The sequence below is a fragment of the Stenella coeruleoalba genome (assembly GCF_951394435.1).
Source record: "Stenella coeruleoalba genome assembly, chromosome: 14".
Lineage (NCBI taxonomy): Eukaryota > Metazoa > Chordata > Mammalia > Artiodactyla > Delphinidae > Stenella > Stenella coeruleoalba.
This window is the reverse complement of record NC_137160.1, coordinates 42,977,261-43,003,125: the sequence shown is the minus strand read 5'-3', so window position 1 is coordinate 43,003,125 and position 25,865 is coordinate 42,977,261. Positions and strand designations below refer to the sequence as shown.

Here is a 25,865-nt window from a genome sequence, read left to right as displayed (position 1 = left end):
TGGAGCAAAGACCAATCTTGAGTGGGGAAGGAAATACTGAGGGGAAAAATTCGTATTTCAAAAATATTACCCTGCATCACACTTAAGTTGAGAGTGAAAGTGTGGGAAATGAGAGAGTAGGTTGTCTCTAAAGAGAAATTACCCCAAGAGGAAAAAGAAAGAATTGAGAGATGGATTGGGGACACTAGTTTTTCAGAAAACCAGTGACCCTTCCCAGTCTTTTACTCTAACTCCCACTTGACTTTGCTTGATGGGAATTTTTAGGAGAGATGTATGTTGCTGTTTTGCTATTGCCACTTTATATGTGAATATCAAATATGCCAAGTTTCTAGGACATTAATGGATTTTGTATTGTAATTCAATACATTTTTATTAAATGAATGAACAATAAACAGCCATGGACATACATGGATATAGTAAAGCAGCTCAGGGCTACAAGGGCAGAAAGAGCTTCACAAATGTTTCCATTTGAAAGATTGAGTTTAGAAATTAATTGGATTTTTTTCCCTCAAATGGCACTTAATAATCTTGGGGACCAGTATTATACATTAGAGAACTTATTAACAGGTCTCAGCCAGGAACTTGGCTATTGAATGTTGACACAGGAGAAAAAAAAAAACCCACACACAAAATAACAACCAATAAACTCTGCAGAACAGTGTTAAGGATACTGGACTTTAACTTTTTGATTGGAGGTATTACTACTGCAGTGGGCTGACCTGCCAGATGGATCATTAAGATCAAAGGCTTGCCTTTTATGATGCTTGCCTTTTAAAAAGTAAATGCTACTCTGAATTTCATAGTTTGCAACTTTCAGCTGGAAGTGACAGCATGGATTCTTGGTATCTGCCTTCATTTCTTTTCTTTGCTGCCCTCCTCCGGGTTTTTGGCTTGGTAAGAAAACAATGTATGGAAAACAATTAGAAAAATTGGGGGTAGTTGATACTGATTATTAAAGAACAACCTGTTCATTCGTTTTTTGTTTTTTAAGGAATTTCAAAGTATCAATGAAATAAACGTTTCTTTTTGGCGAGCAGGGACAAGCAGGGTACTGGGAGTGAGAAGAAGACCCACCAGAAGGAAAGTCAGGGACACTGACATAAAGTTATGTTTTATCTTCAGTTTCATTGCTGTGTAACAAGTTTTCTTTTCATAAGATGGAAAATGTGAAATTTGAAAATCGTTCCATTTTTACTGCGGAATGTGACACATATTGCTGTTAAAGTAATGTGAGACATGACGGAGTGAATGATGAATGTCACAGGCACAGCAAATACTTACGTTTTGTAGCATGGGATTTCTTTTCTGCTTCTTCATCAGGTTAGACCTATCTTTCTACAGTGACAGGTAGTTGGTACCACAAACCAACTTGAGGTTTGTTTTATTTATTTATTTTTAATTTTTATTGGCGTGTAGTTGATTTACAATGTTGTGTTAGTTTCAGGTGTACAGCAAAATGAATCAGTTATACATATATAGAGAGCCACTCTTTATTTATTTTTTTAAGATTCTTTTCCCATATAGGCCATTACAGAGTATTGAGTAGAGTCCCCTATGCTATACAGCAGGTTCTTATTAGTTATTTATCTTATATAGATATGTGTATATGTGTGTATGTCAATCCCAATCTCCCAATTTATCCCTCCCCCCCTTATCCCCTGGTAACCATAATCACGTTTTTGTTTTTTTTTTTCATAATCAGGTTTTAAATGAAGTTTCAAGTGACTGGGGGGGAACCTTTAGTTGTGATTTTTAAATAACAATTATTATGTTGAGTTGATATTCTGTGAACAGAACTACAGCAGTGAGAACAGGAGATACTATTGAAGACTTATTAAAACTGTAATTATGAACAAATACTTGATGACTTTTTTCAGGAGGTGTGTTGGCATTCCTCTGTGAGTGTGTGCCTGTGTGTGGCCAAGTGTGAGGCAATCAAGGCACTAATTAATATCAAAAAGGATGGTCATCATCCAACCAGTTATTCCCATGCTTGTCAAACACCCCAACTGATTCTAGTATCTATATTCTAGTATCTACAGGTAAGTATTTAAATAAAAATTGTACCTTACATTTGTATGACAAGTTTACCAAGTTCTTTCACATTACATCATATAACCATCATAATACCCAGGCAAAGCAGGCACTGACCATATTATACAGATATTCTGAGTATCAGGAAGGTGAACTGACTTGCTGTTAGTTGGTAGAAGCAGGAATAAAACCCAGACCTACTGTCTACCAGTCCCATGAGCTTTTTAAACTAGACTTCACTAAGAAATCTCAGGTTTACTTAGTTTTTGCCATTGTGTATGTGGTCTGGGTTTCATTTCATCACCTGTAGCGAATCTGTTTTCAGAAGGTTTTTTTTTTTTTCCCACTTGCAAAGTATAGCCATAGATTTTTTTTTCTGAGTATTTGGTATTGACTTTGAAGGTGGAGTCTTGAGAGAAATGTGAAAGTAAACCATGGTTAATGAGGTCTTCAATAAAATTTTCTTTTTAAAGGATCATGAAAAATTATAATATTTCAATATTGGGAATAAATTATTAGGTTTTTCAAGCATAGCTCCATGAATTCTTTAGAATCATGTTCACTTTAAATCATGTTCAAAGTGAACACTTAATTGAGGGCAGGACTCTTATGTTCTGCCTTCTTTTCAACCTGTGAAGTTGGTTTCTTGTTTCTTTCACCTTCAAATCCATACAACAGGCTGTTTCATTTTTTATATGAAATGAGAAGACCCTTGGGTCAAAAAGTTATCTTAGACTCTGCTTTAGTTCTCTTGGGATTTTGCCAGAAAGCTATCCATAATATTAGGGAAAAAAGAAAACCCCAGAAATGGTTAGATATAAATTGGAATCAATAAGACCATTTATTTCGTGGGCATCATAATAATATATCTTTTGTATGTGTTTGTTTCCCAGCCAACCCCAGAAATCTTTGGTGAGTCTATTTTGAGTTTTGCCCTATGTTATAATAAAAAAAGGTTATGTGAATAATAGAACAACAGAACAGAAGAACTTAGGACACATTTAATGCTAAGCACAGTGCATAATTACATATGCATTATTACATAATTGCATTGAACTTTGATCAAGCGCTGGCTTCTTTTGACTTATTGAGGAACGTTTTATTGTTTCTGCTCCAGCGTTCCACCTACTCAGCAAAAAAAAAAAATAAGTGGTGGTATAAGAAAGTCCAAACACAGTGACTGACATATCGGCATCCCATAAAATGCCTACTATTATTATTTTTGTTATTTTGTGTCAAATCAAATGGACCTGATGTCTGTCCTATTCAGTTGTACACTTAGAGGCTTGGCCATTATTATCTACCCCTTTGCAACTTAAGAATAATTCAAATATAAATTAGGAATTTTGCTTGAGAGTTCCAAGGTACACTATTAGCAAGGAATATAAATATATGGATAGATTGTACTGGTTTGACCAAATTTAAATATTTGCTTCCTATTTAATCTAGTCATCTAATCTAGTCTTTCAAATTAAGCTTAATATTACATGGAATGACCAATTTCTTATTCCTGAAGTTATTTGGCATACAAGGGACATGGGTAAAACAAGAGTATATATGCAAAAGCCCCATAGCCCCAAGCCTGGCTCATGGGAGGTCTCAATCAATCGATCAATCAATCAATGAATCAATGTATGTTGAATCAGAACCTGGTACTCTCTTATCTGAGGCAAAAGAACCTTGCTTACTTCTAATTGGTAATTGATAAAGATTTTCGTCTTTCATAAACACAATGTTCAATGTGTTTTTGTTCTTTTTGTTAAAGATGTAGATGGTGGAATTGACCAGGATATATTTGATATCAATGAAGGTTTGTGGATTTTTTTAAATTCTTTATTAAGTGGGGAGTTTGAATCCAATTTGCTAACACAAATTTTTACCTTCCCTCTTAGATTTGGGACTGGATCTTTTTGAGGGAGACATCAGACTTGATGGGGTGAGTTGAAACAATGCAAGGAAAGACCTTCAATTAACCACTGCAAGCTAAAATAGAGTATCTGAGAATGATGGGACAACATGGGCTTTGTTAAGCCCAACTATCTCTAAGAGTGTAGAGTCATAGTTGACACATTTAGTCAATGAATACTTTATACTCTAAGGGACTCATATAATAGTATCTTCATCATTCATTACTCAGATTTGTGTGTGGTTAAAACTACCGTCACTCACCTGGTATGCTTTGGTCTTATTGATCTGACTGATTTTCATTATGGGAACAATATGATATTTTCATTTTTAAATAGAACCTCACTGATTAAAGCCAGTTGTAGCAAAATTAAACTGAATTTGTAAATTCAATGAATCAGGTTTTTACCATAAGAGAAAGGTTTTGTGACTCCTACTCTGACAGCTGAGAATAGAGTTGCCACATAAAGATCTTCCCAAACTATCATAAAGAGTACTGGTTCTGGGGCTTCCCTGGTGGTGCAGTGGTTGAGAGTCCGCCTGCCAATTCAGGGGACACAGGTTCGTGCCCCGGTCTGGGAAGATCCCACATGCCGCGGAGTGGCTGGGCCCGTGAGCCATGGCCGCTGAGCCTGCGTGTCCGGAGCCTGTGCTCCGCAACAGGAGAGGCCACAACAGGGAGAGGCCCGCGTAATGCAAAAAAAAAAAAAAAGAGTACTGGTTCTTACCTAGCCATCATGGCACACAGGTGAACACAGGTACCTTACATGTAGTTTAAGGGAGCTTAAACATTCCTCAACCCCCACTGTGAACTTCAACTCAAGAAACAGAGCTGCAGTGTCTGAGGTTTAGTCCTTGGTCTGCTCTTCTCTCCTTGATCCTACCCTGTACCAGGGCTTGTCATCTCTGTGCTGATGACTCCCAATGTATAACTCTGGTTCATTCCTTCTCCTGAGCTCCTGACTTGTCTATCCCAGTACTAATCCATCAGTTCCATTGGAATGTCTACAAGATACCTCAAACATAATGTGTCCTCAACTAAACTCTGATTTCTCATACAAGCTGTTCCTGCCTAGTTTTCCCTCTTAGTAAAGTAATCACCACTCCCTCTCCCCACTCCACTGAATAAGTAAAAAACCTAGGAGTCACCTTTGCTTCTTCCGTTTCCCTCACCCCACCATCCACTCCATCAGCAAGTTCTATCATTTCTATCTCCAAAATATATATACTTCAAAGAATCCACTTCTCTCCTAATTTATCTGCTTCAAATGTTGCCCTCCTAGAATCTTTTCCACCCTGTCCCTGTCCCCTATCCCCTACAGCAAAGTGAACTTTTAAATAAGCAACACCACCATTTCACTTCCTGGCTTGAAACTCAACAGCTTCCTACCATATTTAGAATAATATCCAGATTTACCCACAGCCTTTAGGACTTTGCATGATTTAACTCCTGCCTATCTCTCCTCCCATCTCCTCTCTTCTTTGATCTCATCTCCTTAGGCCACTGGCCTCAAACATGCAAAATATACCAAGCATATTCCTACCTCAGAGCAGAGCAACTACTGTTTCCTCTGTCTGGAATGATCTTTCCAGAGCCCCTTTCAATACGGGCTCTTTCTTATCACTCTCATTTCACCTTCAATGTCATCCTTTCAAAAAAGCGTCCTGTCCTGACCTCTTTATCTAATACACTCCCCTAATCCCTTTATTCTTGTCCACATCTCCCTTTTTCATTTCCTCTGCTACTATTAATTATATCCTGTTTAAACTTAAAAAAATATTTATTTATTTATTTGGTTGCATGGGGTCTTAGTTGCGGCAGGTGGGCTTCTTAGTTGTGGCTCACCAGCTCCTTAGTTGTGGCTCACCAGCTTGTTAGTTGCAGCGTGTGGACTCTTAGTCGTGGCATGTGAACTCTTAGTTGCGGCATGCAGGTGGGATCTAGTTCCCTGACCAGGGATCGAACCCAGTCCCCCTGCATTGGGAGTGTGCAGTCTTATCCACTGTGCCACCAGGGAAGTCCTTAGACTGTTTTCTTACATGCTGTTTGTCTCCTCTACTAGAAAGAGCTCTAGGAAGGTAGAGACATTGGTAGTTTGGTTACCAATGGATCTCTGTTCTCTTGAACAGTGTTCATTTTGTTGGCTGGATGAATACATTAATGAAACATTATTAGCTTTCTATTATAAAAGTTGGGAGGGAGACACAAGAGGGAGGAGATATGGGGATATATGTATATGCATAGCTGATTCACTTTGTTATATGTATAGCTGATTCTGCTTTGTTAAAGCAGAAACTAACACACTATTTTAAAGCAATTATACTCCAATAAAGATGTTAAAAAAAATACTTGATGAAGGATGAATGGACCAGGAAAAAAAAATTTCAAGTACTTTAAAATTGTTTGAAAACTTTGGTCCAGCTCATGTGTGACTTTTTTTCTGATATTATGAGATCAAGATGATTGAAGTTTTGCTATCACTTCCTTCTTGTATATTTTTAATCTCTAGTATAAGAAACTAGTCTATGAATCTACCATATTTATTGTCCAGTTTTCCAACAATCATTATTTACATGATTTTGCTTCAACTTTATCAACAAAATTAATGATAGAAATTAGTGATTTCCCATCAGCCAATCAGAGAATTGTGCATAAGCTGATCACATACCCTGTAACCACCCTCCCTCACCTGGCCTTTAAAAATGCTTTGCCGAAACACTTTGGGGAGCTCAGGGTTTTTTGGGGCCTGAGCCACCCATCTCCTTGCACGGCCCTGCAATAAACCTTTCTCTGCTCCAAACTCTGATGTTTCGGATTGTTTGGCCTCACTATGCGTCAGGCCCACGAACTTGCGCTATTACAAGGATATGTAAAAATATGAATAATTGAAGTGAAATGATAGGATTAAAGGAAATATTAATGCTTATCATTCTCCTTATTAAAAAACCCAGAAATAAAAAAAAAGAAAGAAAAAAAACCCCAGAAATTAGTGATTTCCTCCTAAAACCTTTGTTATAATATGATAAAAGTAGGTGTACACACACATGTGTACATGCACGCACACACCCTGGCAATTTGTTTAGACTGGCTGGGAAAGCTTAAAACTTCCTTTCTTTCTAGATTAACTATTGATTGTTTCATAAATTTTTGACTGATACATTCAATAAATCCTTTCCCACTTAATTTTGACAGGTACAAGAAAGAAATTCCATCGTTGGAGAAAGTTATAGATGGCCTCATACTATTCCATATGTTCTAGACGATAGCTTGGGTTAGTATGCACTTTGGAGTGCCCACAACTAATGTATGTTCCTGACAGAATATGATGACAGTATTTCCAAGGGAAGACTCACATGGCCTTTAAGGGTTTTTTTCTTTGTTGTTTTGTGTGGCTAAGTACACTTTAAAAAAAATAAGCAAAATGAAAAATGAACAGAACCTAAATGATTTTGTCTGAAATATTTGCTGGGTTTTGACCAATAAAGGGATGAATTCAACCAATATTTATGGAGAGCCTACTCTGTATTGGTTGCTTGGGACATAGATTTTAGGGAGCTAGTCTTTATTTTAAATCAGTGGTTTCATATATGTTCAGACTTTACATATGAGTTTGAAACATGAAACAACCAACCAAACAAAACTTTAGGAACTGTCATTATTTTACTAATATTTTATTTGAACAATTGAGGAACTTAAACAACAAGAACCCACTATCATCTTTTATCATCTTTTTTGTTTATAAAATAAATAATGTTTTAATACTAAAAAGTCAGAAGAACCTAATCCAAAAGAAAGGACAGCTATTCTGTATTAGAAATTTATTGTAATGGAAAGCTCTAAACATGGTCCCCATTTAGTAAAAATGATATCCTTGACCAGCATCAGTTTAGGAACTGCCATTTGGGAAATTTTTCCTTAAATATCATACATTTCAATAGAGATTCAGATAAACCAAAAGCTAATTATAATAGAATGCAGTAAATGTAATGATTAGTGATATGTTCAAAATGTTATGGGAGCACACTGGAGGATGTTTAACTCAACCTAGATATAAAGGCATATGCATTAGGGAGCAGGTGAGCCTATGCAGTAGGGCTGCCATGAAGCTTGTGCAAGTTGTACACCACACATAGGTGCCTGGGGAGGGGGCACAAGTGGGACTGAAATTAAGTTTGCATTATATTCATCATGAGCATTCATTTCTTTGCATGAAGTACTATTCATCCACCTGCCAATCCAGCACTTGCAACATCTGCCCAGATGAGGTGCCCCTCCCTTTCTTTCTTTCTTTCAAGTATATTTGATTTACAATATTGTGTTAGTTTCTGGTGTACAGTGAGGTGGCCCTTTCTAACTCATAGAAAGGAACTATGGGGGCTAGTGCAGCCTCTGACAGCAAGGGAAGCGCGTTCTAGGCAGATGGATCACTATGTGCAAAGGCATGGGGAAAGGAAGAAAACCCCTGCTGGGAAGTAGGTTGAGCGCGGGGAGATAATGAAGTTGAACAGGTAGGCAGACTTCAGATTGGGAAGGACTTGAGTCTTCCCCATGTTAAAGAACGTGGTGTGTATACCAGTGGTAATGTGAAGCGGCTAAAGGTTTTAATTCAGAAGTGAGATTGTTATCACTCTGGTTGCAGTATAGAAGATGTATTATCAGTGGGACAGAAAGAGAGTAAGAAGATCTGTTAGACTCTTGAAGAAATTCAGGGAAAGATTAAAGTGTTTCTGAACCAAGACTCTCAGTGAGGATAGACAAGAGGGGATAATTCTAAGAGAGGCTTAGGAGACAATTAGATTTGGTGATTAGCTCCAAGAGATCAAGAAGGTGAGTCTAGGGAAAGAAGTGCTAGTGTCCAAGATTATGTCTTAGACACCTGGGTGGATGGTAACACCTTTAACAAGAATAGGGAATATGTCTTGGAGAGGGTAGGATAGAGAAATGTGGTGGAAATTGGTTTTTGGCGTGTAGAATTTGAAATGCATCAGGCTCACTGTGGTGGAGATATCATATAATGGCTTGGTGTCTGATCTGGTCATTCAAGATAGAGAAATCTAACAGGGAGTTATTAAGGGTATAGGAGATGGTTGAAGCTATGGATATGGATGAGATTCTCACATAGTGCCTTGCATATAATGAGTACTTCATAGATAATGGATCTTATTGGATGACCCAGGAAGATTGTATTGTGTAAGAAGATGGCACAGAATGGAATTCAGCCTGGGAGAGCAACTTTTTGGCATTGATATAGATGGGAGATCTGATAGAGATTTTTTTTTTTTTTTTTTTTTTTTGCGGTACGCGGGCCTCTCACTGTTGTGGCCTCTCCTGTTGCGGAGCACAGGCCCCGGACGCGCAGGCTCAGCGGCCATGTCTCACGGGCCCAGCTGCCCCGCGGCATGTGGGATCTTCCCGGACCGGGGCACGAACCCGCGTCCCCTGCATCGGCAGGCGGACTCTCAACCACTGAGCCACCAGGGAAGCCCTGATAGAGATTTTTGAGAAGGGAAGAATGGCCATTAAACAGATGAAAAACCAAGAGTACAGTAGTAAAAGCCAAAGCAACAGTAATTAATAGGATTAGAAGCTATAAAGAGCTTGTGTAACATCAGGAGAGAATGATGTTCATTGGCTTTTGGAACTGGGGAAAATCTGAAACATTTTATTAAAATAAAAAAAATTTCGGCTTTATTGAGGTATAATTGACATAAAATTATAAGATACTTAAATTGTAACTGTGGTGATTGGACATATGTATACATTGTGAAAGGATTCCCACATCGAGTTAACTAACACATCCATCACCTCACGTATTTCTCCTTTTTTTGTGTGTGAGAACATTTATGTTCTACTCTCTTAGCAAATTTCCATTATGCAATACAGTACTATCAACTATAGTCACCATGTTTTACATTAGATTCTCAGATCTTATTTATTTTACAGTTGAAAGTTTGTACCCTTTTACCAACCTCTCCTTATTTAAATATTTATTTTTGATTTTAATCTTTTGATTAAAAATTTTAAAATACTTTTGTTTCAAAATCATATATATGTATGTGTATAATACATATACATACATATATACACATATATATGTATGTATGTATAGCTTAAAAACGTTATTCTCCTGTGTTCCGTGAAAGATCAGTGAGCTTTAATTTGACTGTATCTCTTAGGCTATTTTTGCCATGTATTTTAACCAAAGTTATCCTAACCTTATGAGCTTTATGTACCTGTTTCTTTTTTTAAAATTTTTTGCTTTTTTAAAATTGAAATATAGTTGATGTACAATATTATATGTTACAGGTATACAATATAGTGAGTCACAATTTTTACAGGTTATACTACATTTATGCTTATTATAAAATATTGGCTATACTCCCCATGTTGTACCATAGATCCTTGTAGCTTATTTTATACCTAATAGTTTGTACCTCTTAGTCCCCTACCCCATCTTGCCCCTCCCCCCTTCCCTCTCCCCACTGGTAACCACTAATTTGTTCTCTATATCTGTAAGTCTGTTTTTTTTTTGTTATATTCACTAGTTTCTCCTACTTTTTAGACTCCACATATAAGTAATATCATACAGTATTTGTCTTTGACTTATTTCACTTAGCATAATCCCCTCCAAGTCCATCCATGTTGCTACAAAAGGCAAAATTTCATTCTTTTTTATGGCTGAGTGGTACTCCATTGTGTATATACATATACCACATCTTCTTTATCCATTCATCTGTTGATGGACACTTAGGTTGCTTCCATATCTTGGCAATTGTCAGTAGTACTGCTATGAACATTTGGGGTGCATGCATCTTTTCAAATTAGTGTTTTTGTTTTTTTTGGATATATACTTAGGAATGGAATTGCTGGGTCATATGGTAGTTCTATTTTTAGTCTTTTGAGAAAACTCCAAACTATTTTCCATATGAAATGCTGCCAGTAGGGCTTTAGTCTTTTAGCTTAAGCCTCAGGTATTATCTGGCTGTTAAGATGCAACTCACCTGAAAGGGGTAGAACTTGAAGCAACGGTGTATAGCTTCCTGTGAGTGAGTTACAGTTGCTTGCCTGAGTGCCAGATTTGAAGTGAGTGGTAAGGGGAAGTAGGGAGAGGAGGAAAGGGGTAAAGGGTGGGAATAGAAATGAAGACCAAGGTGCTAGGAGCAGGAAGGGGCTAACAAGGGGAAGATAATTCTAAACAGCTGCTTGCTTAACTCCTAGGCTTGTCTGGGACCTGCCTTGTCCTTCGGAGCCTGGGGATTTAGGTAACAGGATCCCTGGTGGAGCTCTTCTGCATCTGTGATGCAAAGTGAATTAAAGCCCTTGGTAAATAAAGGCACAGGGTAAATAAGGATCTTATCTTGGTAGAAAGCTATACTTTTTACAAAACTTTCACATTTATTCCCTTATTTGAGTCTCCAAACAATTCAACGCAGGATAGAAACTATCCTTATTAAGCTTTATAAAAATCAAAGGCAAGCAAGCTCCTTTTACGTTCAGTTCAAAAACAGTCATGTGGTGGTTGGTATCATCATGCCTTATTTTAAGGAAGTGTTAGATCTGAAATAGTGACCCAAATGTGATACTTACAATACAGAAAATTTGGAAACAATTTAAATATTTGTCAATAGGAAGTTAGTTATGTATCTTACTGTCATATAATGTGGCCATTAAAATGGTAAAAACAATACTTACTGGGCTTCCCTGGTGGCGCAGTGGTTGAGAGTCCGCCTGCCGATGCAGGGGACACGGGTTCATGCCCCGGTCCGGGAAGATCCCACGTGCCGCGGAGCGGCTGGGCCCGTGGGCCGTGGCCGCTGAGCCTGCGCGTCCGGAGCCTGTGCTCCGCAGCGGGAGAGGCCACAACGGTGAGAGGCCCGCGTACCGCAAAAAAAAAAAAAAAAAAAAAAAAAAAACCCAAAAAAACAATACTTACTGATGAAGGAAGATTTTAAGATATATTATTTAGTGAAAAAATAGTTTATAATATATTATGTAGGCTGTGACTTTATTTTTTATAAAAATATGTATATTATGTATGTACGTATTCATAAGAAAAAAGTATGATAAATGTGGTTGATTATTTCTGGGTAAGATTTTATAATTTCTTTCTTTTTGTTTATATTTTCTAACTTACAATGAACATGTATTATTTGTGTGATATTGTAAAAGGTTGAATTCTGAGTGCCTGTTATAGATTCATGGATTTTAGGTCCCACATGTATCTTGTTCTTTACTTTCACCTAGACAGAGGCTTTCTGAATAATGTCTTTAAATGTTTGTGCAATGGACATGTAAGAAGGTAGGAAGGAAATAAACATTGGATAAATGCTCACTTTACAGTAGTGCCCCCTTATGCTTGGGGCATATGTTCCGAGACCCCCAGTGGATGCCTGAAGCTGTGGGTAGTACCAAATCCTATATATAGCATGTTTTTTCCTATACTACATACCTATGATAAAGTTTAATTGATAAATTAGGCACAGGAAGAGATAGTAACTAATAAGAAAAGAGAACAATTATAATACACTGTAATAAAAGTTAAGTGAATGTGGTCTCTCTCTCTCTCAAAATATTTTATTGTACTGTACTAACCCTTGTGATGATGTGAGATGATAAAATGCCTGCATCCTGAGATGAAATGAGGTGAATGACGTAGGCGTTGTGATGTAACGTTAGGCTACTATTGACCTTCTGATGCCACATCAGAAGGAGGATCATCTGCTTCGGGTGATGCTGGGTCACTGACCTATGGTGATGTTGATGATTGGGTGTTGGGAGCAGATAATGGATGTCCAGGGTTGGGGAGTCCCTGGTGGGATGGAGCGGCATGGCACAAGGTTTCGTCAAGCTCTCAGAGTGGCGTGCAACTTAAAAATTATGAATTGCTTATTTCTGGAGTTTTCCATTTAATATTTTTGGATCTCGGTTAACTGCAGGTAACTGAAACTGCAGAAAGCAAAACTACAGATAAAGGGAGACTACTGTACTTGGAACTTCACCTCTACTTTCTCTGCTATCCTCACAATATCCCTGTGAAGTTGATTTTAATTCCCCACTTAGCTGATCTGATGATAATACCAAAGCTCTAAGGGTAAATTAAATTGGCAAACATTATGTATCAAAAATAAGTGGTGGGGCTTCCCTGGTGGTGCAGTGGTTGAGAGTCTGCCTGTCGATGCAGGGGACGCGGGTTCATGCCCCGGTCTGGGAAGATCCCACATGCCGCGGAGCGGCTGGGCCCGTGAGCCATGGCCGCTGAGCCCGCGCGTCTCGAGCCTGTGCTCCGCAACGGGAGAGGCCACAGCAGGGAGAGGCCCGCGTACCGCAAAATAAATAAATAAATAAATAATAAGTGGTGAGGATAGGGGAGAACTTAGCTGTGTCTTGTTCCAAAGTCCACACACCATCTTCTCTGCCATACTGTCTCCCACCTCCCGGCAGACACCATCCTTCACTTCACCGTACTTGACCCCAGCTGTGACTGTCTCTCCATATGCACCTGATATAGCTCCTTCCTCCGGGTTGCCCTCTGAGCTTCTTTTCCTGAACGTCTTTGCTGCTTTCACACCTCTGCCGTCTTTGAGCTCCATTCTATCTAACCTGTTAGCATCACTCAACTTGAAAGCAATGGTTTTTATTTGTGTTTTGGACCCGGAACTCACTTGCGAATCTTATGAATGCTCTCCCCAGAAAATGCACTTTGCAGAGATAGATATATAGAGATATAGACGTAATTCTTTGTCTACTATTTCAACATATTCATGGTCCCTCTCATCTCAAGGTCCTCAGATTAAAAACTCTGCTGTGAGGCTTTAAATACATATTATAGCTTCTTAGATGAAGCATGTGACAGTGATTGTTCATTTTGGTTACCTGCGAACCAATGTATATGTTCTCTGAGGTAAGGAAATGCCCTTTTTGCTATTTGCACCTCTAATGACTCCAGGGAAATATATATGGGGTGAAAAAAAGCTACCTGAAGAACAACCAATTAATTGCATGTGATACTTGATTGGTGCTGTATACTAAGTTTTTAAAAAATAAAACACTAAATATTCATGGAGGGGCTAACTCACGATAAACAATATATTGCATGGCCTGTTTCCATGGTGAACTGTTCAATGGTGGTAATTTTAATAAGTTTATTTTTGTTTGTTTTCTTCCTTCAGAAATGAATGCCAGGGGAGTTATCCTCAATGCATTTGAACGCTATCGCCTAAAAACATGCATTGACTTCAAGCCTTGGTCTGGAGAACCCAACTATATATCAGTGTTCAAGGGCAGTGGGTAAGTTGAAGAGTTGGTCTTCTAAGTGCTCTGATGAGAACTGTTGTGGCTGGGGCATTACATCACAGCAGTTGCCCTTGACCCTAACCTTGAGGGGGGGGGGGTCGGGGGCTTCCATTGCTGTTTGCTGGATCTGTTTTCTTTAGCCACAAAAGAATATTTTCATACATGCAACCAGACTGCCAACGTTAAGACAAGGAAGGTGGGATCGCATGCCATCCACCCTATGACTCTGTGAACTTCAACCTGTTTGTCGTTTCTATACTCCTTATTTCTGCCTTCAAGTAAAACCCATCTGTATGCATGTACACATGTATATTTAAATTTATTTTAACCTAAGAACTCTTACTACTTCAGTTAAGAAGGTGATAGTTATTTGACTCAAGGTCAGCAGTTCTGAATGGTTGCTATATCTATAAAACCCTTATTCAAGGACCATCTGAAAAATTTTGAAATTGCCAGAAAAGATCAGGACTTGGCTGCCTGGAGGATGACTCAGTCCTTTTTAAACATTTGGTGTCACAGCCCAAGTTCCCCAAAGGTCATCTGGTCTGGAAGGCTTTTCATACCGTACTGGGGTTTTGAGAGAAATACATGGTGTCCAAACATAAGTGAAGGATCTAGGTGGGTACCTAAGTGCATTAGGCATTAGGGATTTTGCCTTAGGACCTCCACCTGCATCAATATAAAACCCTCTCCCCCTTCTGTAAACCCTCCTGTAAGCTGCTGGTCTTCAGTGGGAAATAGGCGCGTTGGGAAGCAAGAACTCTCCATCGGAAAGGGCTGTGACAGAATAGCAACAGTGCAACATGAGTTTCTCCACGCACTGGGATTCTGGCATGAACAGTCTCGGTCTGATCGGGATGACTATGTCAGCATAATTTGGGACAGAATTATTTCAGGTACATTTATCTTGTTTTCTTACATTGTTTTTTAAGTTAAATACTGAATTTCTAAACATGTGCCCTCTTCTGCCATTGGTGCTGTCTATCAATAATGGGAAAACTCTGATGTTTTGATCTTACTTGATTTGGCTCTAATTCAATAGGAGTTGAAGTGCCTGAAGGTTTTTGGGGAACAGTATTCCAGAACCCCAGTTTGAGCTGGATGTGATCTTAGAAACCAGTGTTTCCCGAAGATTATTTTATGTAGTGCCATTGCACAATTTGTTCAGGGGGGTTGTGAGGAAAGGAATCTGATTTCCCAAAATTAATTTGGGAAATCCTAGGTTAAAAGAAATTAAACTTAGAGTTATTTACACTGCTGTACTGTTCAGTGTCTTTGCTAGACTAACACGAATTGTAAATCTCCAAGAGGAGCATTTCCCAAAATGACTTGATCATGCTTTTTTTTTTTTTTCTTTTTGTGGAGCATTTGGATTTATTGTTCTTTTCTTAAAATTTTTTTTTTATTTTTTTAACAACTTTATTGGAGTATAATTGCTTTACAATGGTGTGTTAGTTTCTGCTGTATAACAAAGTGAATCAGCTATACATATATCCCCATATCTCCTCCCTCCTGCGTTTCCCTCCCTCCCTCCCTGTCCCACCCCTCTAGGTGGTCACAAAGCACCGAGCTGATCTCCCGGATTTATTGTTCTTTGGAGCCCATGTTGGGAAACACTGCCAACCGCCTGAACTTTTCGTGACTTTGTGCTCAAAGTCAGAAAGGTTTTAATAACCCTGTCCGACTAGAACTCACATTTTCCGCAGTGACACTTAGTTTCCCCGTCCGTCCTGCCTCCATAGGGTATGGCGGGGGTGTGGGGGGGGAGGGGGAGGGGAAGGATGGCATCGCTATCAAGTGAGGCCAGTGAGGGCTGCTCTGCAGTGAGGGCCCCTGACATCACAATTCTAACATCACATTACCTGCCCCTGGCCTCACCCCTACCCAGAGTCTGGGGGAAGGCACTGAAGCCAACTGAAAGATTTCTAGAACAAGAGAAGTGTTGAGCTTTAATCTATGGCCTCACTCTTTAAGATTTCCAATGTCTTATTTCTGTTAGAAACTTCTGCCTCGACTTGATAACTCATCTTTATGCTTTGTTGATCAAATCTACCTTGTTGTGTCCGCAAAATCATTCGATTTCACATTGCAGTCAGTGGCCCATTGGTATGATGCTAAGCGGTCAGGAATCTTCTCTAAATGTATTTATTTACATACATCTACACGTGTTCCAGAAACTAAGAATAACTAAGATAACTAAGAAATCACTGACGATGTCAATCCTTTCAATGACCACATTATCATTCCCAGGTCCTACCCCACCACACCTCCCAAAGTCCTCTTATTTTCATCTCCATCCACTGAGGATACTCTACATCTCCTCATTGCCAATGACCCTGAGTGTTTCAACAACACTTTTTAGAATCCTTCTTTCCATTAGCAGTTCTTAGAACCTTAGGCCAAATGCTAAAGTCCAACTTTGAGCTGAAATGAAACCTTAGATAAGTTCAGCATGACAGCTGGTATCACGATTCTAAGTTTGAATAGTCTATTCTAAGATAGGAATATATGAAACACTCTTGAAATACCATAGAGTGTCAGTTGTAGCCAAGGTTGCACTGTTTATTATAATCTTTATTTCTAAGTTAACAGTCTTTGGAGTAAGATAAACTAAATTTTGTGAACATCAAGTAATTAAAGATTTTTATCTATCATTTAGGCAAAAAGAACAATTTTGAATCCTATGATGACCGACAAACAGACTCCCTGAATGTTCCCTATGATTACAGCTCAGTGATGCACTATAGTAAAACTGCATTCCAGAATGGATCAGAACCAACAATTGTGACAAGAATCCCAGACTTCATGGATGTGATCGGCCAACGAATGGATTTCAGTGACTCTGATATCTTAAAGCTGAATCTACTGTATAACTGCTGTATGTGACAGGTTCTTTGAAATGACTTCTCCTCCTCTCTGCTCTGTAGGAAAACATTCTGTTATGTGCCATTTTGCCAAGCATTGATGGGTTTTCTGAAATTATAGTTAGATAATTGTTTGATAATAATAGTTTGATAGTTGAAGTTTGATATTCTGAAAGAAAGAAAACAAAACAAAACAGAATAGCCCCCAGATACCAGACTACAACATGGAAACAGCATTTTTCTTCTCACAAGCTCTGGGCTTTAGATATAAAAACAAACAGAGTCCTATAGCAGCATGAGCATGCCCCACTCAAGTTTTTGAAGCTGTTACTAATGCAAATGTGGACCAACTTGATATTGAAAACTCTTTTCAGCCCAAATGAGGTGTACAGTCATAATATAAATGGGATCAAATAATCCGGGTTGTGGTTTATTACTCGGAATAACTAGGGGAGTGTAGACTCAGGTTTCTATAATTAGTTAACCTGATAAACAAGACTTGGGGCAGGCAGCTTATACAGAACTACACAGTTGGTCGATTTTCTTGGTTTTGCAGATATCAAGAGATCTTGAAGCCACCATCACTCAGAATCAGTGACGAGTCCCCTTTAACGTCATCCTAGAATTCCTAGTGCTTCAGGATAATCTCAGTTTTTACTACTTAGATTATCATGTTATATATGAGCGTCAATAATTGTCTTTTTGCTTTGGTAGCCTCTTCCTTGAGCTTTATGGAGTCGTGCGATTTTGAACTGGAAAATGTGTGTGGTATGATTCAAAGTTCAGAAGATAGTGCTGACTGGCAACGGGTCTCCCAGGTTCCCGAGGGGCCAGAGAGTGATCACTCCAACATGGGCCGGTGCAAAGGTAACAGGAGTGAGATACTTCCAGATTTTACTCTCAGTGGTTCTAGCCTCTTTCTTTGCTGTGAAATACTGGGATTTGAGTTCTTATTTTTATTAGAATTATTAATGATAGCCCACTCGTGCTGCTCAGGAATTGGTTCTGTGCCTTATAAGGATGTGGTTAATTTCTTTGCTTTTTACTGTCCGAGTTTGCTTTTTTTCCCCATGAGTCAGCGCTGGGCTCTGTGAAGCCTCTACCCATAGTATGTGCCCACAGCAAGAGGGGCTGCCCCTCCCCAAAAGGACTCTTTTCTCTGGAGCAGTGGGGTTGTTTTCTTGAAGCCTGAAGAATCCAAGAGAACTTCAGTGAACAGCACCAGGCTGTGAATTAATCAGTTTCAGAATTTCAGCTGGTTGTGATTACACGTTTCTGTTACAAAAATACTTTAAATGAAGGTAGAAAGTACAATTTATTTAATTTTACTCAGATGAGTATTCTTTTCCATTGAAATTTTGTTTTGAATCAAATAGTCATTTATTTGGCTACAAGCACCACATTTTTATTTATTTTCTCATTTCTGGCAGCAAATATGTAAAACTAGCCTTCAGAACCCAGGGCCATTGCTTGACAGCTCAGATGACCTGGGAAGGGGTAGAGATCTCTAAGAGCATGGAGGGGCTTTTCCTTTTTCTTTTTTGGGGGATTGGTGGGGACATGACAGATGTTGTTTAAAGGTACAAACTTGTAACACGTAGTAAAAACCCCTAGAGATCTAATGCCCAGCATAGTGAAAATAGGCAACAATATTGTATTATAATCGTCAAACTTGCTGAGACTAGACTTAATTATTCCCACCACCAAAAAGAAATGATATTATGTATTGTGATAGGAGTGCTAATTGTTGCTACAATGACAATCAGATGCCAATATATTAATGTGTCAAATGAACATGTTGTGTACCTTAAATTTACACAATGGTACATGTCAAACATATTTCAATTAAAAAATATTTTTTAAATGTAGATTTGAATAGTGGATAGTGGTTCTACATAGATCAGTAGGAGGGAGGAAGGGAAGGGGCAGGTGGAGAGAGAGAGAGAAAGAGGGAGAGAGAGAGGCTAAACCAAACAGGTAACACTTTTTCCCATTTTTGAAAACTAACATGTGTAGTAAGAAAAAAGTGATCTAATGTTGCTTTTCTTCATAGACTGCCTGCTCCAAGAACTGCATTTAAATGCTCAAAACAGTGCCCTGCATACAGTGGGAACTAGGTGGAAATAGAGTGCCCGCGAGACACGCATTCCTGTATCCGGTATCTGTTTTCTCAGTTCTGCATTTTGTCCTCTTTAACAGGTTCTGGTTTCTTCATGCATTTCAACAGGAGCTCTGTAAATGAGGGGGCCACAGCAATGCTGGGAAGTAGAATACTATACCCTAAACGAGGATTTCAGTGCTTGCAATTTTTTTTATATAACAGTGGAAGTGAATATGACCAACTGAACATCTATGTCAGGGAATATTCTGCAGCCAGTGTGAACAGGACTCTGACCCTTGTGGAAGAAATAAAAGGTACACTATCACCATTCTTATTCTTGGGTTCAGAGTGAGTCAGTCTTAACCCTTTACTTAATGCAAAACCACTTACAACAGGGTAGGGGCTATGGACTTAGTACTTTTTTTTTGGACTTAGTACTTTTCAATGTAGAACTTGATCCTACTTGTTTTATGCAGTGGTTGGGAAGCTAAAATGAGAGTCCTTTCTGTGCTACAGAATATGTGACACTTAAGAAACTGTAGATCAGTCTCTGGCGCTGGGGAAGCCGTTCTTGGCAACTAATAAAAATATAATGGAAACTAGCTTAGGCAAAATGTGAAGAGTTACTGGCTCAACATAACTATATTGTAGAATGGAGAAGAGAGGAGCTGGCCGCAGGCAGGATGGGACCTGTCCCTGAACATGGTTGGGGACCTTTCCTGTTATCTCAGATGGGCTTTGTCTGTAAAACTGGTGCTTTGGCCGTTTCACTTCCCAGCTTACATTTTACCAAATGTACCATCAGACTAGAGAAGGGTCTCTTCCTCTAATTTCTAGCCTAGAAAAATAAATTCCAGCAAAGGATTCTAATTGTTATGACTTGAGTTAAATGCATCTTCTAGAGCAATTCTGAGTGGAGAGAGGGCAACACTGATTAGGCGGCCACCCTTCCTTCTAATCATGTGTCCGGGAGGTGGGTCACATTGACCACATATTAAAGCAGATGGTTCAGAAGGTCCGCTGAGGAAGGGAAGGGCTGTGGCCTGGCGGCTGTATTACTGTCTGCTCCACACAGTGACCTCTTGGTTTGAATGAATTGACTAAAACCTATTATAAAACTGATCCACATTATGTCATATGTCATGCCATTTTCCCCCTGTTTAACAGTGAAAAGCAATCTGAAACATAGATGATGTTTTCCTATATGTATATGTATCTACATATACATATATACACACATTATACATGTACATTTTATGTATCTAATGCATATATAAAAGATTATAAATAAGATTATTACACACATGTTTGATTATACATATATAATCCCTTGCATTAGCAATCTGTGGGTGTTATTATTGACAGATAATAGCACAAAATGTACTTAAGAAACCTGCTTAGGAGTCCAGAATTTAAACTGAAAGTACTGGTAAAAATGAAGTGGAGGCTCTCATGAAAGGTTTTTGTTCAATCTGGGGTCCTTCCACGGAGAATAGCATTTTCTGTAATTTGGATCTTTCTAACTTATTTTCAAGCAACATGTTTCTCATTAAGTGCCAATATATTTAAGTTTGAAGGCATTGAGTTAACTACTAGTTTGACATGAATTCCTGAGCTATTCTCTACCTGGGAGGCTTCTGAAAACTTTTAAATGGACTGCTTCTTATTTGGGTATGTGACATCAGAAAATAAGACAAGATGTCATACAATGTGCTGCTAGCTAGGGGTAGGAGTAATAGTGGAGGGGACGTGTAGTCTGGGAAGAAAGGAGATGGTACCAAATATCAGATATGTAACATCGAGTCAGTTGCAAGATGTGGGCTTTCTAGGGTTTGGTGAATTCATACTTAATACTGCCAAAGAGTTGACTAAAAATTTTGCATGTGAAGGAAGTATTCCAATCAAAGGATAAATAGATTAAAGGAGGCTTCGGATGAGTATCACAGGAATCTGGGGTACAAGTGTAGAGTATTGGGCTTGCTTGTCTGTTTAACTAACTGAATGGGAGGTATCTTGTAAGTTGGGCATGGAGTTCTCATGAGTTAGATGCTATCGTTTGCTCACCTGTCTCTGGGAAAGGGTGCTCTATCTAAGAATCAGCTAGATAAGCATCCAGATATTCCAGAGAGCTGCGCCATCCCCACAGAAATGCCTTGAAGTAACTGGGCCTGAGCTGGAGGCGCAAGAAAGCCATACCTCATACCCGCAGGAAGCAGTAGGTCTAGAAAGACCCTTTGTCCATGAAGGCTAGAACTCTAATGTCGATTTGCACGTGATTCATAGTCCTTTGTCCTCTTTGGAATAATAATGTCTCTTTTGCAGATGTACCCATCGGGAGCTGGCAGCTTTACCACGTAACACTGAAAGTGACCAACAAATTTAGAGTGGTATTTGGAGGCGTCAGAGGCGCTGGTGCCTCACGGGGTGGCCTGTCTATTGATGACATCAATCTTTCAGAAACACAGTGCCCTCATCATGTCTGGCATATAAGGAATTTCACACAGCTCATTGGCAGCCCCAGTGGATCTGTCTACAGTCCTTCATTTTATTCTTCTAAAGGCTATGCCTTTCAGATTCGCTTGAATCTAAGTAGTTTGCCTAATGTAGGATTGTATTTCCACTTGATCTCTGGAGCCAATGATGATCAATTAGAGTGGCCATGTCCTTGGCAACAAGTCACGATGACCATCTTGGATCAAAATCCTGACATTCGGCAGCGTATGTCCAACAAGCGGAGTATAACTACAGACCCATTTATGACCACCGGTTTGTGACTCATCTTTTTTATTGGTAATACACAATCACTGCTCTAGGAGGGATGGATGATTTGGGAAGGAGAGACTGCATAGCCAGGTAGCTAGGGAATTTTGAGCCCCAAATCTAAGGATCAGAAGATATTTAGGGGAAGGGCTTCAGCAGCTGTGGACAGAGTCTCCCAGGCAGGAGACTGTCAGAAATGTCAGCAAAGATGCCAACAAATTGAGAAGATGTTGGCTATATTTTTGGAAACTGATGACAATACCTGAATTCCCAGGGTTGTACGAGGAGTGTTTTAGTTTTAGAGTCCGACGCACCTGGATTCAATCCAAGGTTTGCTTCTCATTAGCTATGTAACCTCGAGCAGATAATCTCTTGAAACACCAGTGTCCTCAGAAGTGAAACTGGGGCAGTAATAAAAACCCCACACATTTGTTAAAAGTATCTCTACAGATCAAGTAGGGGAGTTTGTGGAAGGGCCTGGTATGGAGAGTCTCTCAGATGTTGAGTTCTCCTAACCCATGCTGTCCTGATCTTGCCTCTGAATTGTCAAAAACAGTTCAGCTTTTGTAATGGGGGTGGTTTTTGATCAGAACGAAGATGTCGAGTAGGTGCTCCGTAGTGTTGGGAAGGGTATGGGAATGGATTGCAACTTCTTATTAAAGAATTCTGGAGGACTTGCCAATGGTGACACCATCCCCCCTCTTTCTAGTCTGAAAGAGAAGCAGCACCCAGAAAGCAATGATCACATTTCTAATTGTAATAATCCTTTGCCCTCTGGGAACATAATAAAGTGAAAAATGGAATTGTGGCAAGGTGCATATTATTGCCAAATCTGAATTCTGTATATGAAAAGAAAGGACCTGAGTGACTTGGGGGAAAAAATATATATATATAATCTGATAGGAAAAAAAATAGTATTCACAAAGAGGTGTGGGGATTTGATGTTCAGAATTTCTTTACCTTTTTCCAAAACATTTCTCCCTGAATGATATTGAAAATGGCTCAAGGTTGGGTGGGTCACCACCTTTTCCCAGAAGCAGTGCTTCTCACTGTCTTCTACTCCTGAAGGACTTTACTCTGTTCGGTGAATAATTCAGTTACTGAGGTGAATTGTTCAGTGCTAATATTAAAAACTCTCTCAGTAACACATTGATTTAACTCAGCTAAAAGGACTACCTGTAACTCAGAAGGCCACTAAAGAATGATTCTAATGGGCAACGGAGTTTCTACACTGCTCGTTCAGTAGAAGTGTGACACCCCCATGTAGGAAGCTTTCGATACCTCTCCACTCATATTCCAGAATGTGCTCCTCTCTGCCATGTCATCTCATTTCTTTAGGACAGTCTAAATGAACAAACTCCAGTGACTTGGCAGGGAACACATTACAGGTCAATAGCATCACTGAATTATTTTGAGCTCTGTCCTATTTGTGCTTCACGTTGCCTGTGCTTTCCTACACCAGAAGCTATGATGATACTAAACACAACCCATTAATATAAATTGCTTTTTCAGGTAATGGAGACTATTTTTGGGACAGGCCTTCCAAAGTGGGAGTACAAGATTTTTTCCCTAATGGAACTCAGTTTCAAAGAGGTAGGGGCTATGGATACAGTGTCTTTATGACCCATGAGAGGCTGAAAAGCAGAGATTTTATGAAAGGAGATGATGTTTATATCCTCCTGACAGTGGAAGGTATGTCAATAAAAGTAGTTTTATCTAAGCTGCTTTTTTTTTGTGGTCGTTGATTGTTTACTGTGTTTTTCTGGATTCCGTGTTTAGATATATTAGAGACGTGGGAGGGAATGGACATGAGTGAGATTTTTTTTAGTATGAATCATTAACAATATGAAAATAATTTAAATGAAAACAGGGACAGTTCCAGGATAAAGAACTTAATTAACACTGCCTGGAGCAATAGTGGAAAGCTTTAGTCCAGAACACTTCTTTAGAAATAAGCTGAAGTATAGCCATTATACCCTAGAATTTAACTCTAGGATTCCAGAAGTAAAAATATCCCAGAAACACATAAAATTAGAGTGGAAATGATCTGGCTTTATTGTCTCTTTCAGATATGTATACATACATATATAGAGATGTGTGCACACATACATATATCTCGTCAGTAATAGCATTAATCTATTGTCTTCTAAAATTTCTCAGCCATGGCAGCCAATAATTACATTTCCCAGGAATACTGTTGGTTTCCATGCCAAGGCCCAGGCAAGCATGTGTTCAGTTGTAGTCCCGCAGGCTGGTTCAGCTTCCCTTTGTGTCTAGATTTCAGCCTGCCTGTTTATTTTTTCACTGCCTATAAACGTTACTGAATGGTGCTTCAAGAGTACCTGAATTTCTCACAAACCTGAAGCCTGAACATTTTATTTTGAAACTTAAAGATCAAATGCTTGTTAAACCCCAAACTGATTTCCCTCCATGCTCTCCTCTCACCCTCCTTAGACATATCCCACCTTAATACTACACAAAATGAGCCAACCCCGACCTTGGGCGTCAATGACCTTTGCACAAACTTTAAATGTGAGAATGATGGCATTTGCATTCTCCATAATGGCAAAGCTGAGTGCAGGTAAGGATACAATCTACCCATTCTTTTGTTACATATTTTTTCATTCCCACAATGTAGGATTCATATGATATTTCATATGAATGAAATCAGTTGATTCTCATCTCAAAACCGTTCATAAGATATTTATCTTTTGCTCTCCATTTGGGACTTTGTGTTGCCAGCAGAACGACAGAATTATTTATGCAAAGGTAGCACGTTATTCTAATTGCCTGAAACAGTCCTCATGAGTTACATATCTTATTAGGTCCTCACAACGGTCTGGTGTGGTTACTGTGACTGTCCTCGTTTCCTAGATGGAGATACCTAAATTCTAAGAAGAGCTTGGCCACGGTCATAGCTGGGATGTGGAGGGACTGGGACACCGAGAACTAAATTTTCTCCAGTACCTATGCTACCTTCCTTTCCCAGCTGGGAGCTGCTGTGTTAAGTCCCAGATTAGGAGTAATTCCATTGTTCCTTTCCTTTGGCCCTGCCTGTGCTAGTCTAACCAACCCTTCTAGTCCAGAATGGGTGACAAATAGTTCCATCTGCCAATGACCTGAGTGTTGACTCTCACCTTCGATGGTGAAGCTTTTCAGATTAAAATATCAACTCATAACTCTGAGTCACGTTCCGAACATGTAGGTGTCCGTCAGGGGAAGACTGGTGGTACATGGGAGAAAGGTGTGAAAAGAGAGGCTCAACTCGAGACACCATTGTGATTGCCGTGTCTTCCACTGTTGCTGTGTTTGCTGTGATGCTGGTCATCACCCTTGTCAGTGTCTACTGTACCAGGAAAAAGTATCATCAAGAGACAAGTTCAAAGACAGCAAATATGACTCTGGAAAATGTAAGTTGACTCTCATATTTGGTTATTCAAAACCTATTGATGGAATTATATAAAGACAAATTAGGACTTTTTATATATCCTAAAAAAAAAATTTCTCTACTCCCTCTGCTGGGGATAACAGCTTTGAGACTATGAGTTCTTGTTATGTTCACTATAAAGCAACGGGCCTTAAATTGGGATCCATGGAGGGTTTTACGGGGGATTTTATTATCCTTCTGGAACTGTACCCAGAATTTTGTGTGGTTGTGCAATTTTCTGGGGTGGGAGTCTGTGACCCTCCTGAAAGGCACAACTGATTTTGCCTACACATTTCAACCTTCCTGGTTAAGGGGAGAGGTGACCTGTAAGCGTCATCATTCTAAAGGTTGAGCTCAGGCTTGTAGGAAGGGAGTGCTAGGCACATTTGGGGCTTTTGCATTAAAGAAGTTTCCAAATGATTCTGGCTTCATGTGTGGTAACTAACTCTAAGGCAAGATTTTCAAGGAGAAGTTTTAAAG

General features: G+C 39.2%; 1 protein-coding gene across 1 annotated transcript; it reads left to right on the top strand.

Annotated features, from left to right (window-relative positions):
* Nucleotides 1-831: 831 nt before the first annotated feature.
* On the top strand, nt 832-25,465 carry MEP1B (meprin A subunit beta; the record flags this gene model as incomplete). The annotated part of the gene is made up of 14 exons (XM_079942862.1): nt 832-894; nt 2,928-2,946; nt 3,800-3,844; nt 3,927-3,970; nt 7,133-7,211; nt 14,110-14,227; nt 14,951-15,129; nt 16,893-17,111; nt 17,812-17,964; nt 19,297-19,512; nt 21,521-21,964; nt 23,471-23,650; nt 24,413-24,539; nt 25,164-25,465. The coding sequence occupies 14 exons, from the start codon at nt 832-834 to the stop codon at nt 25,375-25,377; spliced, it is 2,100 nt and encodes a 699-aa protein (XP_079798988.1). The 3' UTR covers nt 25,378-25,465.
* Between the last annotated feature and the right edge of the window lie 400 nt (nt 25,466-25,865).